This window comes from Marmota monax, unplaced genomic scaffold (genome assembly GCF_021218885.2).
Source record: "Marmota monax isolate L192 unplaced genomic scaffold, Marmota_monax_Labrador192_F-V1.1 WCK01_AAM20220418_F8-fsc00045, whole genome shotgun sequence".
Classification (NCBI taxonomy): Eukaryota; Metazoa; Chordata; class Mammalia; order Rodentia; family Sciuridae; genus Marmota; species Marmota monax.
The window spans coordinates 10,192,462-10,206,122 of NW_026692132.1; the positions used below are offsets into that span (position 1 = coordinate 10,192,462).

Consider the following 13,661-nt stretch of genomic DNA (forward strand, 5'->3'; position numbering starts at 1 on the left):
AGGCAAGAGCAGAAATACAGGTAAGTGAGATAAAGCTTAGAAAAAATAGTGATGACTTGTACACGGAGTAGAGTTGTGCTTTGAAATCATAATAGTACTTGATCATCTACTGGTAGGGAAATTAAGAGATAAAAACACCAAAAACAAGTCCTATAATTCTATCTTGAGGAAGATGGGGATCAATGCCTTTTATCAAGAAGAATATACTAAAGGAAAAACAGACATAGGAAAACCAGTTTTTAAAGTTTGAGATGTTTGTGAGTACTTAATCATAAATATGATATCTAATACTTACTGAGTAAATATAAGATGTGAAGTAGATAACTGAATATAGTCTGAAACTTGAAAAGATTGAATTGGAGATATAAATGTATGAATCACAAGCCAAATCATGATATGATCCTAGCTATTTATATTAAACTATAAGAATATTCTAATAAAATGCAAAGTTTTGACTATTTAAGACATTCTTAATTACCTGTGGAATATAATTTCTTCTTTCTTGACATGCAGCATGAAACCATGCAAAACTAAAGAGAGCATGAGCTCGATATATATTATCTTTTTTACTAATTTGTTCAGGAGTCCAAGAATCATAAGTACGCATTAAATTCTTCTTCAAACCTGGAGGTGACTAAAGAAATTAACGGACATCCTATTATTTAAAATATTACAAATAACTCTATATTTATCATATTTAAGAACACATTTTAGTGAATAGATTTTCACCACTTACCAAGTTTGATTTGTTACTTCAAAATGTACAAATATAAAATGAGTTTTGAACACCTTATATATCTAACAGTTCATTTTAATTATAAATCCAGAATACAATCAATAGTTTTCAAAACAGCCAATTTTTACATGATCATTAAGTTGTTTTGTTGTTATTGAAATAAAATCATTATTTATAATACTGGGATACTCATTGGTTTAGGGCAGATATTTGGGATTAATATGCCAGTTATCCCTCACTAATTGTTATTTGAATTTCCATGAGGACTACAATGTACCATTTACACATAATGTAAACTAATTTGTTTTGAGCATTAGTCCACCAAAGTTAAAGTGGGTATTACCAGACATTGCTAAGCAACTGAATACAAATACAAAAAAAGGAATTGACATTGTATATTGGACTAGTACTCAGTCAAAAAATGCTCATCTACAAGCATTAGGACTGTATGTTATATATCTGTATACATTATATCAAAATGATAAAAATAAAGTATTCAAATCCTTAGAAAAAAGAGTACTATTTAATAATGCATGATATTGGGCTGGGGCTGGGGCTGGGGCTTAGCAGTAGAGCATTCGCCTAGCACATTCGAGACCCTGGGTTTGATCCTCAGCACCACATTAAAATATAAAATAAAATAAAGATACTGTGTCCATCTACAACTAAAAAATAAATAAATAGGTAGATAAATAAAATAATGTATGATATTAATAGGAAACTAAACAACTTAGAGTTTTCTTCAAAAGGTGCTATACTATACATTATACAAATTAATAAACCATGTACAACAAATTAGAAAATCATAATAGAATATTGCAAAAATAACAAAACCACTAGGATGCCAAAATACAAGATAAGGAAAAAAGTTATACTCACCTACAAATTCACAGACTTAATTTAATTTCAATATTAGTACAAGTAAATATGAAGCATTAAGCATTTTGACCTATTAAACATTCAGCTTAAAAAATCAGAAAAAAAAGAAAAGTAAAGAAAACATAAAGAGGATGAAATACAGAATTAAAGATGGAAATTCAGTGAATAGAAAAAATTAAAAATAATATGAATATAAGCATGACATTAGTAATTTGGAAAAAAACTTTGAACAACTCTGGCAACTAATCGAAACAGAAGGAAAAAATGGACATTTAATATGTTTTAAAGATTGGCCGGGTGCAGTGGCGCAGGCCTGTAATTCCAGCAGCTCAGGAGACTGAGACAGGAGCATTGCAAGTTCAAAGCCAGCCTCAGTAAAAGTGAGGCACTACACTTCTCAGAAGATAAACAATCAATCAACAAACACATGAAAAAATGTTCAACATCTCTAGTAATTAGAGAAATGCAAAAAAAAAATCTACTCTTAAGATTTCATTTCACTCCAGTCAGAATGGCAGCCATTATGAAGATAAACAACAATAAGTGTTGTCGAGGATGTGGGGAAAAGGCACACTTACACATTGCTGGTGGGACTGCAAATTGGTGCAGCCAATATGGAAAGCAGTATGGAGATTCCTTGGAAATCTGGGAATGGAACAACCATTTGACCCAGCTGTCCCTCTCCTCAATCCATACCCAAAGGACTTAAATACAATATACTACAAGGACACAGCCATATCAATGTTTACAGCAGCACAATTCACAATAGCTAAACTGTGGAACCAACCTAGATGCCCTCAGTAGATGAATGGATACAGAAAATGTGGTATATATACACAATGGAATATTATTCGGCAATAAAAGAAAATAAAATCATGGCATTTGCAGATAAATTGATGGAGTTAGAGAAAATAATGCTAAGAGAAGTTAGCCAATCCCAAAACACCAAATGCCAAATGTTTTCTCTGATATAAGGATGCTAATTCATAATGGGGTTGTCAGCGGGGAGCATGGGAGGATCAGACAAACTCTACATAGGGCAAAGGGGTGAGAGAGAAGGGAGGGGGCATGGAGGTAGAAAAGACAGTGGAGTGATACCTAAGTACACATATGAAAACACGAATGGTTTGACTATACTTTGTATACAACCAGAGATATGAAAAATTGTGCTCTATATATGTAATAAGAAGTGTAATGCATTCTGCTATCATATATAACAAATTAGAATAATAAATAAATTAAAAATTTTTAAAAAGTGAAGCACTAAGCAACTCAGTGAGACCCTGTCCCTAAATAACATACAAAATAGGTATAGGGATGTGGCTCAGTGGTTGAGTGCCCCTGAGTTCAATCCCCAGTACCAAAAAAAAAAAAAATAAGATTATAAGTGTGTCTTGAGGATATTATAGACATACATACACATAATAATTTTGAAACTCTCAGTGAGCTATACCTTAGGAAATAGTGAAGTTTAGTCCTTACTTTTATATCACATGCAAAAATTAAGTCCAAATGGATTGAATACCTAAACATAAGACCCAAAATTATAATTCCTAGAAGAAAATATAGGAGAAAAGCTTCATGACATTGGATTTGGCAAGGATTTCTTAGCTATGACACCAAAAAACATGGACAAAAAAAGGCAGAGCAGATAATGGAACTGCATTAAATTTAAAAATTTATGTGAAGCAAAAACCACCACCAACAAAAATAACCAACAAAAAAATAAGGCAATATGGGAATAGGAGAAAATATCTGCCAACCATCTATTTGATAAGAATGTGTAGAGAGTATAGAGGTGCTTTGGCACACACCTGTAATACCTGTGACTCAGCAATCTAAGGCAGGAGGAAACCAAGTTCAAGGCCAGCCTCAACAAATTAGCAAGGTCCTAAGCAACTTAGTGAGATCTTACCTCAAAATAAAAAGAGCTAGGGATATAGCTCAGAGGTAAAGCACCCCTGGGTTCAATCTATAGTACCAAAAAAACAAAAAAACAAACAATACCAACCAACAACAAAAATTATATATATTTTATATACATGTGTGTGTTCTCCTATGTATATGAGAACCCTTACAAAAACAGAAATACTCCAATTAGAAAAGAGAAAACACCATTAACAAACATTTCTCCAAGGAAAATACACAAATGTCCAATGAGCACATGAAAAGATGCAAAACATCACTAATCACTAGAAAAATGCAAGTCGAAACCACAAGGTATCATTTAACTCTAGTAAGGATAATCACAATTTAGAAAAGAGAAAAAAGAAAAAAATTAAATAATAATTTACAAAAAAAACCCAGAAAATCAGTGTTGGCAACAATGTAGAGAAATAGTGAACTGTTACTGGGAATACAAAATGATACAATCACTATGAAGAACAATATAGAGGTTCCTCAAAAAGCTAAAAATGGAAATAGCATATGATCTAGAAAGTCCAATTCTAGGTATATATCCAAAATAATTGAAAACAGAATTTTGAACTTATCCACTGTATTATACGTAATAGCCAAGAAGCAGAAGACCTAAAAGCTCATTGGTGAATGAATGGATAAAGTGTGATATATACATATAATGGAATATTATTTGGTCTTTAAAAAATCAATACTGTCATATGCCAAGACATGGATGAATCTTAAGAATGAATCTTAATGAATCTTATGCTAAGTGAACATACTTCTACTAAATGAGGTATCTAAAGAAATCAAACTCATATTGAAAGAATGGTAGTTGACAGGGGCAGGAAGAAATGGGAATTTCTGTTCAGTAGATACAGAGTCTCCAATAGAGCAGAAGAAGGAAATCAGGGAAGGGAAGAGAGGAGGGAAAGAAGGAGCAATGGGGATTGGAATGGAGAAAACTATGTTATAAGCATTTATGAAAATGTCAAGATGAACCCAACTATTATATATAACTATAATATACCAATGAAAATTTTTAAAAAATGGATGCAGGATATCAATTTTACAGAATCAAAATTATAGAGGTCTGTTGTCAACAGATACATGTAGTTAACTCTACTGTAGTATACACTTAAAAATCATTAAGACGGTAAATTTTGCATTGTGTTTTTTATCTAAACTAAAGCACAAGTGATGTGAAATAAAACTTGAAAAATATTTTGAAAAGTTTTATATCCTATACCACCATCTATGTGTATTATAACTCATCTAAGTTAAAAAAAAAGTGTTTTTATCTAATAGATGGTTGTTTCCAAAGTTTTAGAAGGCAGAAATAGATTACTGTTATCATAAGAAGAAGTTTTAAATCTTCTTACCTCATATGTTATCTTCAAACTTGACTGTAGTAAAATAGGAGTAAAGTTGGGATGAACTTCTGCAGTGAGCCAAAGACGAAAGGTATCTTTAGGTTGAAGAGTATTCAATTCCTTATACATAAAAACAATAAAAAAGTCTACTTAAATATGCACACATACATATCCCTTTTATCAATCTATTATTAATAATTAGTTTTTCTCACTAAAACTCTTCTGTGACATTCTGACATATTTCTTAACATTCTGATATTTCCTAAAAATTTTATCTTCTCTATTATTACCTTAGTGTAATGAATAAGAACTTGAACCTGAAGCCAGTTTCACTGGACTGCAATCCAAACTTTACCACTTATTTGCTATCTGATCTTGGGCTCTGTGACTTACACCATTTCTGAGCAATGATAATAAAAGTACCTACCACACAGGATTGCATAAAACACTGAAAGCAATGTCTAATATATACAAAATACAAAATAAGTTTTATAATTGCTATGCTTAAATCAACAGCCATTTTCAGGTCTTTAGGTTCTCATTATTTCAATTCTTGCTTCCACAGAATTTTATCAATTGATACCAATATATAAATTCCCTTTTTGACAATTTTTACTAGTATCTTATGGCTTATAACAAATACAAAATTAGCATACAAATTCATCCACCCTGCCCCTCATATTGTATGCTTTAGTCATTTACTTAGATTTTTATGCCTTTCAGAAGTCTTTACTCATCATATTCCCTGCGCCCATTTTTCTCTTTGTAACCTAACAAATTATTTTTTAAATATTTTCTTAGTTATCAATGGACCTTTATTATACTTATTTATATGTGGTGCTGAGAATGAAACCTAGTGCCTCATGTATGCTAGGCAAGTACTCTACCACTGAGCCACAACCCCAGCCCACAAACTCTTAACCATCTGTAAAAATAAAATTTAAATAGCATGTTTTAGGGGAATATCTTCTTCGGTTCTTCACTGCCACAATTTAAAGCAAAACTAATCACCCATGCCATTTTGTAAATTCTCCTCTGTAGTATCCATCATACTAAATAGAGTTACTGATAAATGTGGTCTCTTTCTTCTAAACTATGATCCTACAGGGCAGGTAAAATTCTGACCAGCACATAGCACAATTCCTGGATTTTTTTCTGTACTCAGTGTCTGTAGATTAAATAAATGAAAAAATAGCTAACAGCTCTAAAAGAAAGTGAACTGTTAAAAAAAAAGTTTTAATATAAATCAGTGACTCACATTTCATTATTAATATCATGTAAAATGTAGTTAGGATAACTAAAAAATGTTAAAAGAGTAGCCTTTAATACATCATGCTTGCTTAAAATTGTAAATAGTAAAATGTATTTAAACCTCATAATTTTAAAACTTAATTTATAAAAAAATTTGTCTTGGGTCATTTAAAAAAATTGAAATTGTAAGAGAAACAATACATTTGTGTGGGTTCATAGTAAATATATAAATTTATATCCAAAAATTCATCTACCCTATGATTCTAAAAGTTCTAATTAAGATTTGCTTCCAAGGCATTAATTATATTTTATTAAAAAACTATTGATCAACTATTTAAAACATAAAGCAGAATAAGTATTTGCTGGTATTTTAATGTTTGAAAACATTATTCATATTTTTACACATTAGTGATTTTTACAAAAAACTAATAGAATTATATGAATATTCACATGTAACTCAGTTCCAAAATTTAGTTCTTTTGATCACAATTAATGAAACATCATGGTCCATCAATTCACATACTCAGTCATTACCACAGTCAAAGATTTACTGATTATTTTGTGCAAGGTGCTATTGTTGCCCATTTATTAGGAAAACACAAATTTTCCACATCTTACAACTGGGTTAGGGCTGCCCTCAGTTTACTCTATTCTCTCTAGTTCTGTTTTGAAACTAATTCTTCCAGATTAATTCAATTAACTAATTACTAAACCTTCTTCTAAGAGCTTCCACTGGCTCAAAGTCCCAGGATTAAAAACTCCAAACTCTGCAATGGTTCTCAGGATATTTCCATAACCTATCCCCTTCCAAGTCATGTAACTCCATTCCCCCAGGCTGCCCTACTTGACCCGTCTAGTAGGGTCAAAACGGTTCTTCATTCCTTGAATAACAAATGCATATGCCCCACACTATACCTGTAGTTGAGCTGCTAGAATTATAATATATAATATCCTTTATCTACATGTAGCTAAATTTCATTCTGTCTTCAAGTAACACATTTGTAGAGTCATCTCTACCAAAGATCACATAGTGTTTCTTATATGAGCATCAAAATCCACAATTGCATTTAAAACATATCCAGGGTTTTGTTGTGTCTTAAGAGTTATTTTCCTCCTGAACCATTTGGGTTGAATGAGCTGACTGCTTCAATTTACAATCTAGCTTCCTTAGCATCTAGGAAAATCTGTGGTTTCTCTGACACTGCTTTCCATACTGATAACAGAACATGAGTATAAAATAAGTAATAGTATAAATAGGTCATCTATAATCCTTTAAAGTGTCTCTTATTTTCCTTCTGGAAAAAATTTCTAAGCTTCCCTATTAATCTTGATTACCAATATCTTGACTTTCCTGATATACCCCTAAAAATGATAGTTTTTTTTATAGCCTTCCTAGTTAGATCTATTTTGTCTTGCACAAACGTACTTATTTAAAAACAAAATATTTGTTTAAAATTATTTATTATCAAATACCTTTTTAAAAAATCACAAATAATGCCTGATATTTGAATAATGTCATTCCTTGGAGATTACTGAATTAATATAGTAGATACTATTTGTACCCTACTGAGCTGAATCTACCTTTTCCAAAACTGGAAGCCAAGATACCACCAGATGTAAATTCTTCAAACAGAGCCAGTCTCCATTGTGTGCACATTCTTTTAGCATTTGAACAGCTAAATCAGCTTGACCTTGACCCATGGCAACCTATGGAAAATAAATAAATAAACACACAGAACTGCTAACATGTTGTAACTTAACATTGTAAAAGATTCAATAATAGTATAATCTCTAAACCTAACTGGATTTAATACTAAGTTTTAAAGAAAATCCAAACTAATACTCAGGATTAATCATCTTCTCTAAAAACATTAAATAAGTAGAAATTTATATGCATAGTTTAGTCAAAGTTACTGCTAACAGGAACATCCTGTAGAAAAGGACTTCCTGTTTGAATAAACCTCACTGAAAACACAATACTGTCTTAATGAATATACTGATCTACTATACCAGTGGATTGAACAGAAAATCCTAGTGAAAAATCAGTACAATTGAGCCTACCTGCTCTGCTATTTTGGTATCTTCTCCTTGTTCCTTATGAAATCCTTTCCAATTTTTGTTTGCTATCAAGTATTTGGGTTTTTAAATTATTATTTCCTAATAAAAAGGTGGATCCACTTGCCAAAAACTGAGAGTAAACTAATAAATTTAATTTTCTAACTTGCACGCAAATTGAGTTGGAAAAAAAGAAGCTCCAATATCAGAAAAAATAGTATTATATTTGATAAATTTTACTCAAAATATTTATGTATTTCTTTAATTCTAGATCAAGAAACTGAAAATAAATATTACTGTGATGTTTTTTGTAAAAGCATCCATGTAAACTTTTAAAATATATTCTCAAAACTTAACCACAAACTTTTGTGCCTTAATGCAAATTAATGTCTTAGGTTTCTGAAAGTCAGAAGTCTCACTGATCTCAAATCAAAATGTCTCAATATTATTTTCTTTCTGGAAGTTCTAAGAGAAGATCCTTCCCTTGCCTTTACCAGCTTCTGGGAGCTACTTACAACTACTTTATAGCACATCTCTCCATTTCAAAGCCAGAAGTATAATGGCTTCTCTCTTTTCTGACCTCTACTTCCATCTTCATATCTTATGATTTCAGGATCCTCCAGCCGCCCTCTTATACACAGGCTTGTGATTATATTGGGCCAATTTGGATAATTTTCCCATCTCAAAATTCTTAACATAATTATATCTGCAAAGTTCTTTTTACTATGTAAGATAACATATTAATAAATTCTAGGGATTAGGACATGGACACCTTTCAGGGCATTATTTCTCCTACTACAACAACAAAATGCCCACTAATAGGATATAATGTGGCAGGAATAGCAAAGGCATGGGCAAAAACAGCTGGGCAATTTACACTCACCTGATGATAACACTCTCCACTTCTTTCAGCATTAGCAAGTTCCTGAAGTTCCTGAGAAGGATCAGCACCCGGGGAAATAATTATCAAAATGGGTTCAATTTCTAGTGTCTCTTTGTACAAACGTTTGAGATTTAGAGGAAGTGGTGACAACTCTTTCAGTCCTAAAAGATATATTAAAAAAATTTTTTTCTAAGTAATGTGCATCATAAAAACTCTATTAAAAATCAAAGGGAGATCAGTGGAGTACAGGAAATAAAAAGTCTATTGAAAATCAAAGGGAGAGCAGTGGAGTAAAAGAAATAGACCAGGGGGAAAAAAGAGAGGAGGGAAAGGGGAAATACCTTATTGGCCAAATTATATTGTTAAATTTTGTGCATGCACAAATATGTAACAACAAATCCCACTATAATGTACAACTATAATGTACCAATAAAAATATGGATAAAAAATTTTAATGAAAAAATAGAAATTAAAAATGAAAGTCTATTAAAAAATTACATAATATATAACAGAGAATACCTGGGTAAATTATAATTTCATTCAAGCTTTTCACTCTAAAGTCATTTACATACATGGTGGTGTACACCTATATCCAAGTGACTCGGGAGACTGAGGCAGGAAGATCTCAAGTTCAAAGCCAGCCTCAAAAACTTAGCAAGGCCTTGAGAAACTTAGTGAGACCTTGTCTCAAAATACAAAATAAAAAAAGGGCTGGGGATGTAGCTCAGTGGTAAAGTGCCTCTGGGTTCAATCTCCAGTACCAAAAAACAAAGAAAATAAAATCATTTACATACTACAAATAACATACTACTAATAATACTTTATTGAATGCTAATATGCCAGCACTTTTTCTAAATGAATGTATAATATCTTCTGGTCATTACAGTGATAGCAGATGAATACCCTGATTATCACATTTAACTGTTCTGTTATTGTTGTTGTTGTTATATTTTAAGAAATATACAGCCAGCAATGTGGTTTTAATGTACAATTGTCTTCCTACAAGACCAAACCCATCCACCCATGTATACATTTCATTAGTTCAATACAATTCATTAATTTATATGATAGCTGAATGTCTACCCTGTGCCATCTATATGGGGAAATCAGATTCCAAATCACCTGGACAATTTCACTGACATGATATTGGATAAAGAGTTATTTCTTACATCCATCATAATAATAAATGGAATAAAAAAATTTTAAATGCTCATTTTGGAAACAGATATATGCAGCTGTCTGTTTAAATTTATTAGGTGAGTGACTCTAGACAAATCACTAAAAGGCAGAATGCCTTGGTTTCTTAAATTGTAAAACAGGTATAAAACCACCAATCTTTAGGGGCAAATAAGATATAATAATTACAACAAATTCCATTTATTCATCACCTACCCTGTGCTAAGCCTTCTACAAAGTAGTTTATTTACCTGCTTTGTAAACCAAATAATGACCATAAAAAAACAAATATCATTATGTTCATTTTACGTGTAAGAAAATAACTACTCAAAGAAGTTAAATGTCTTGCCAAAGGGCACCCAGCTGCTGTTAACTTTTTTCGAACACAATTCATCTGTCTTTTTCCACTCTGCAGCCCTTCAGCAGCTACAGAATTGTATTCAATTACAAAATCATAATTTTTCTATTACATAAAGTCTCTTCTTCTAAAACTTGAGTATTTCCACTATTAATGTGTTTAGCAAAAAGCTGAAAAAAACCCATTTCAATTAAGGATTAAAAATATACTTACTTCAATTGAGCTAAAAATAATATGACAAAAAAATTTTAAAATAAAGGGAGGCCTAGAAGAACATGCTGTCTGTCTGTCAGAATGCACAGGCAGGAAGGGTTTCCATATGTCTTCAAAAGTAGAAATGAATAGACAAAACTGTACCTCAGAAAACAAGCATTCCTAAAGCCTTCTGTAGCAAATACTTTAAAATACAAACTTAATGCCGTTGAATGGACCATGATAACCTCAAAACTGCCAATGTGAATCATTCTAAACTATTTAATAAAGTAAGAAAGTAAAACATGTTAATTGCATTTATCATAGAGTAAAACCGTTTGTACATCACTAAGATCTTATATTTTCAACCTGGTCCTTTCAAATAAATATAGTATTTCTTTCAAAGGAAAAAATAAGAGCTAAAAATATGACAAAAGAATAACTTAAACCTTCATTATATTTTATCTTACTTAGACAAAAAACCGAGATAATAAAAAAATGCTTGGCAGTTAAAAAATGAAAGAACATCACTCCTATACTTTTCAGGTATCTGAGTAAAGACAGTACCAAATTATACTGGTGCCAAAATAGACTGGTAGACCAATAGTACAGAATTAAGGACATAGACAGACTCTAACCCACAAAATTACAATTATCTTATATTAGACAAAGATGCCAAAAACATGCACTGGAGAAAAGATAGCATCTTCAACAAATGGTGCTGGGAAAACTGGAAATCCATATGCAACAAAATGAAATTAAACCCCTATCTCTCACAATGCACAAAACTCAACTCAGTATGTCAAGAACTATGTAATGTTTTGAACAACCAACAATAAAAATTTTTTTAAAAATGGATCAAGAACCTAGGAATACAATAGCAGACCCTGTGTCTAATAGAAGAAAAAGTAAGCCCTAACCTCCATCATGTGGGATTAGGCCCCAACTTCCTTAATAAGACTCCTATGGCACAAGAATTAAAATCAAGAATCAGTAAATGGGATGGACTTAAACTAAAAATTTTCTTCTCAGCAAAAGAAACAATCTGCGAGATGAATAGAGAGCCTACATCTTGGGAGCAAATCTTTACCCCTCACACATCAGATAGAGCACTAATCACTAGGGTATATAAAGAACTCAAAAAGGTAAGCACCAAAAAAAAAAAAAAAAAACAAATAACCCAATCAATAAATGGGCCAAGGACCTAAAGAGACACTTCTCAGAAGATGATGTACAATCAATCAACAAATACATGAAAAAATGTTCATCATCACTAGCAATTAGAGAAATGCAAATCAAAACTACTCAAAGATATCATCTCACTCCAGTCAGAATGGCAACTATTATGAAGACAAACAACAATAAGTGTTGGCGAGGATGTGGGGAAAAAGGTACATTCATACACTGCTGGTGGGACTGCAAATTGGTGCAGCCAATATGGAAAGTAGTATGGAGATTTCTTGGAAAATTGGGAATGGAACCACCATTTGACCCAGCTGTCCCTCTCCTCATTCTATACCCAAAGTACTTAAAAACTGTATACTACAGGGACACAGACACATCAATGTTTACAGCAACACAATTCGTAATAATTAAACTGTGGAACCAACCTAGATGCCCTTCAATAGATGAATGGATTAAAAAAATATATGGCATATATACACAATGGAATATTACTCAGTAATAAAAGAGAATAAAATCATGGCATTTGCAGGTAAATGGATGGCGTTGGAGAAGATAATGCTTAGTGAAGTTAGCCAATCCCAAAAAAACAAATGCCGAATGTTTTCCTTGATATAAGTAGACTGATTCATAGTGAGGTGGGGGGAGATGTAGGAGGAATAGATGAACTCTAGATAGGGCAGAGAGGTTGGAGGAATAGGGAGGTGGCATGGTGTTATTAATGATGGTGGAATATGATAATCATTATTATCCAAAGTATAGGTTTGAAGACACAAATTGGTATGACTATACTATGTATACAACCAGAGATATGAAAAATTGTGCTCTATATGTGTAATAAGAATTGTAATGCATTCTGCTGTCATCTATAAATTAAAAAGAAAAGAAAAAGACACTACCAAATTAAAATCAATCTATTACAGATGGTTCTTCCTCATTCATCTCATCCTCTCTTACAAAAGGCTGACAATAAAATTCAGGTAAACAAAATTACTTTTCATATTTGAGAGAAAAGATAAATAAAAGAAATAATAAACCAGAATGTGAACAAAAAAAAGAAGGAAAATAACAACCATTAGCTAACCTATATATAAGAACCCATTAAAATCTTTAAACAACAGGGAGAAGATGGCGGCGAGGGGAGTGCATTACCCCCATGTGCTGCTTCACTGTGTGGGAGTATGACAAGTCAGGACGGCTAAAGGATATCTTGTTAGGAATTTCCAGCAATAGTGGGGTGCGCCGGAACCTGGAGGAAGGATTTACATCGCACGAGGATCGGCTACGGGGACTCAAACGCGAGAGGTTTGTCGCACGGAGGGTAAAACTGCTTATTCAGCAAATCGCCCCGCGGCTAGAGTCTGCAACGCGCGCTGGGATAGAGACGCAGGGTTACAGTGCTGCAGTTTCTGCCAGACGCGCAAGCACCGCACTCAGGGCTGAATTCTGGGTTCGAGACGGGGGAAGGAAGCGGTCCATCTCGGTTCTCCACACCGGTCAGACCACAGAGGAGGCCAGCAGCCACCATGTTGGTAAACTGACGTCACCACACTGTTTTTGACTGACCGCAGCTCATTCAGCCATAGAACAGGTAATTTCAGGCTGCAATTCGCCTGTGGCTCGCAGACAGATTGCTAGGGTTCAGCGCCTGGGTGCTTCTTAAAATCTGATCTTATC

The 13,661-nt window shown here is 32.7% G+C and overlaps 1 protein-coding gene across 5 annotated transcripts in view; it reads right to left on the reverse strand.

Annotated features, from left to right (window-relative positions):
• Positions 1-13,661, reverse strand: part of Dync2h1 (dynein cytoplasmic 2 heavy chain 1) — a 381,051-nt gene that overhangs the window by 163,982 nt on the left and 203,408 nt on the right. For 4 of the 5 annotated variants that reach the window (XM_046466604.2, XM_046466597.2, XM_046466588.2 and 1 more), the window contains 4 exons: positions 9,077-9,237; positions 7,720-7,845; positions 4,897-5,007; positions 479-634 (listed from right to left, as the gene is read on the reverse strand). In XM_046466604.2, coding sequence (XP_046322560.1) covers positions 479-634; positions 4,897-5,007; positions 7,720-7,845; positions 9,077-9,237 — 554 coding nt within the window. The remainder of the gene's footprint in view (positions 1-478; positions 635-4,896; positions 5,008-7,719; positions 7,846-9,076; positions 9,238-13,661) is intronic. The other variant, XM_058586626.1, reaches the window with a different exon arrangement.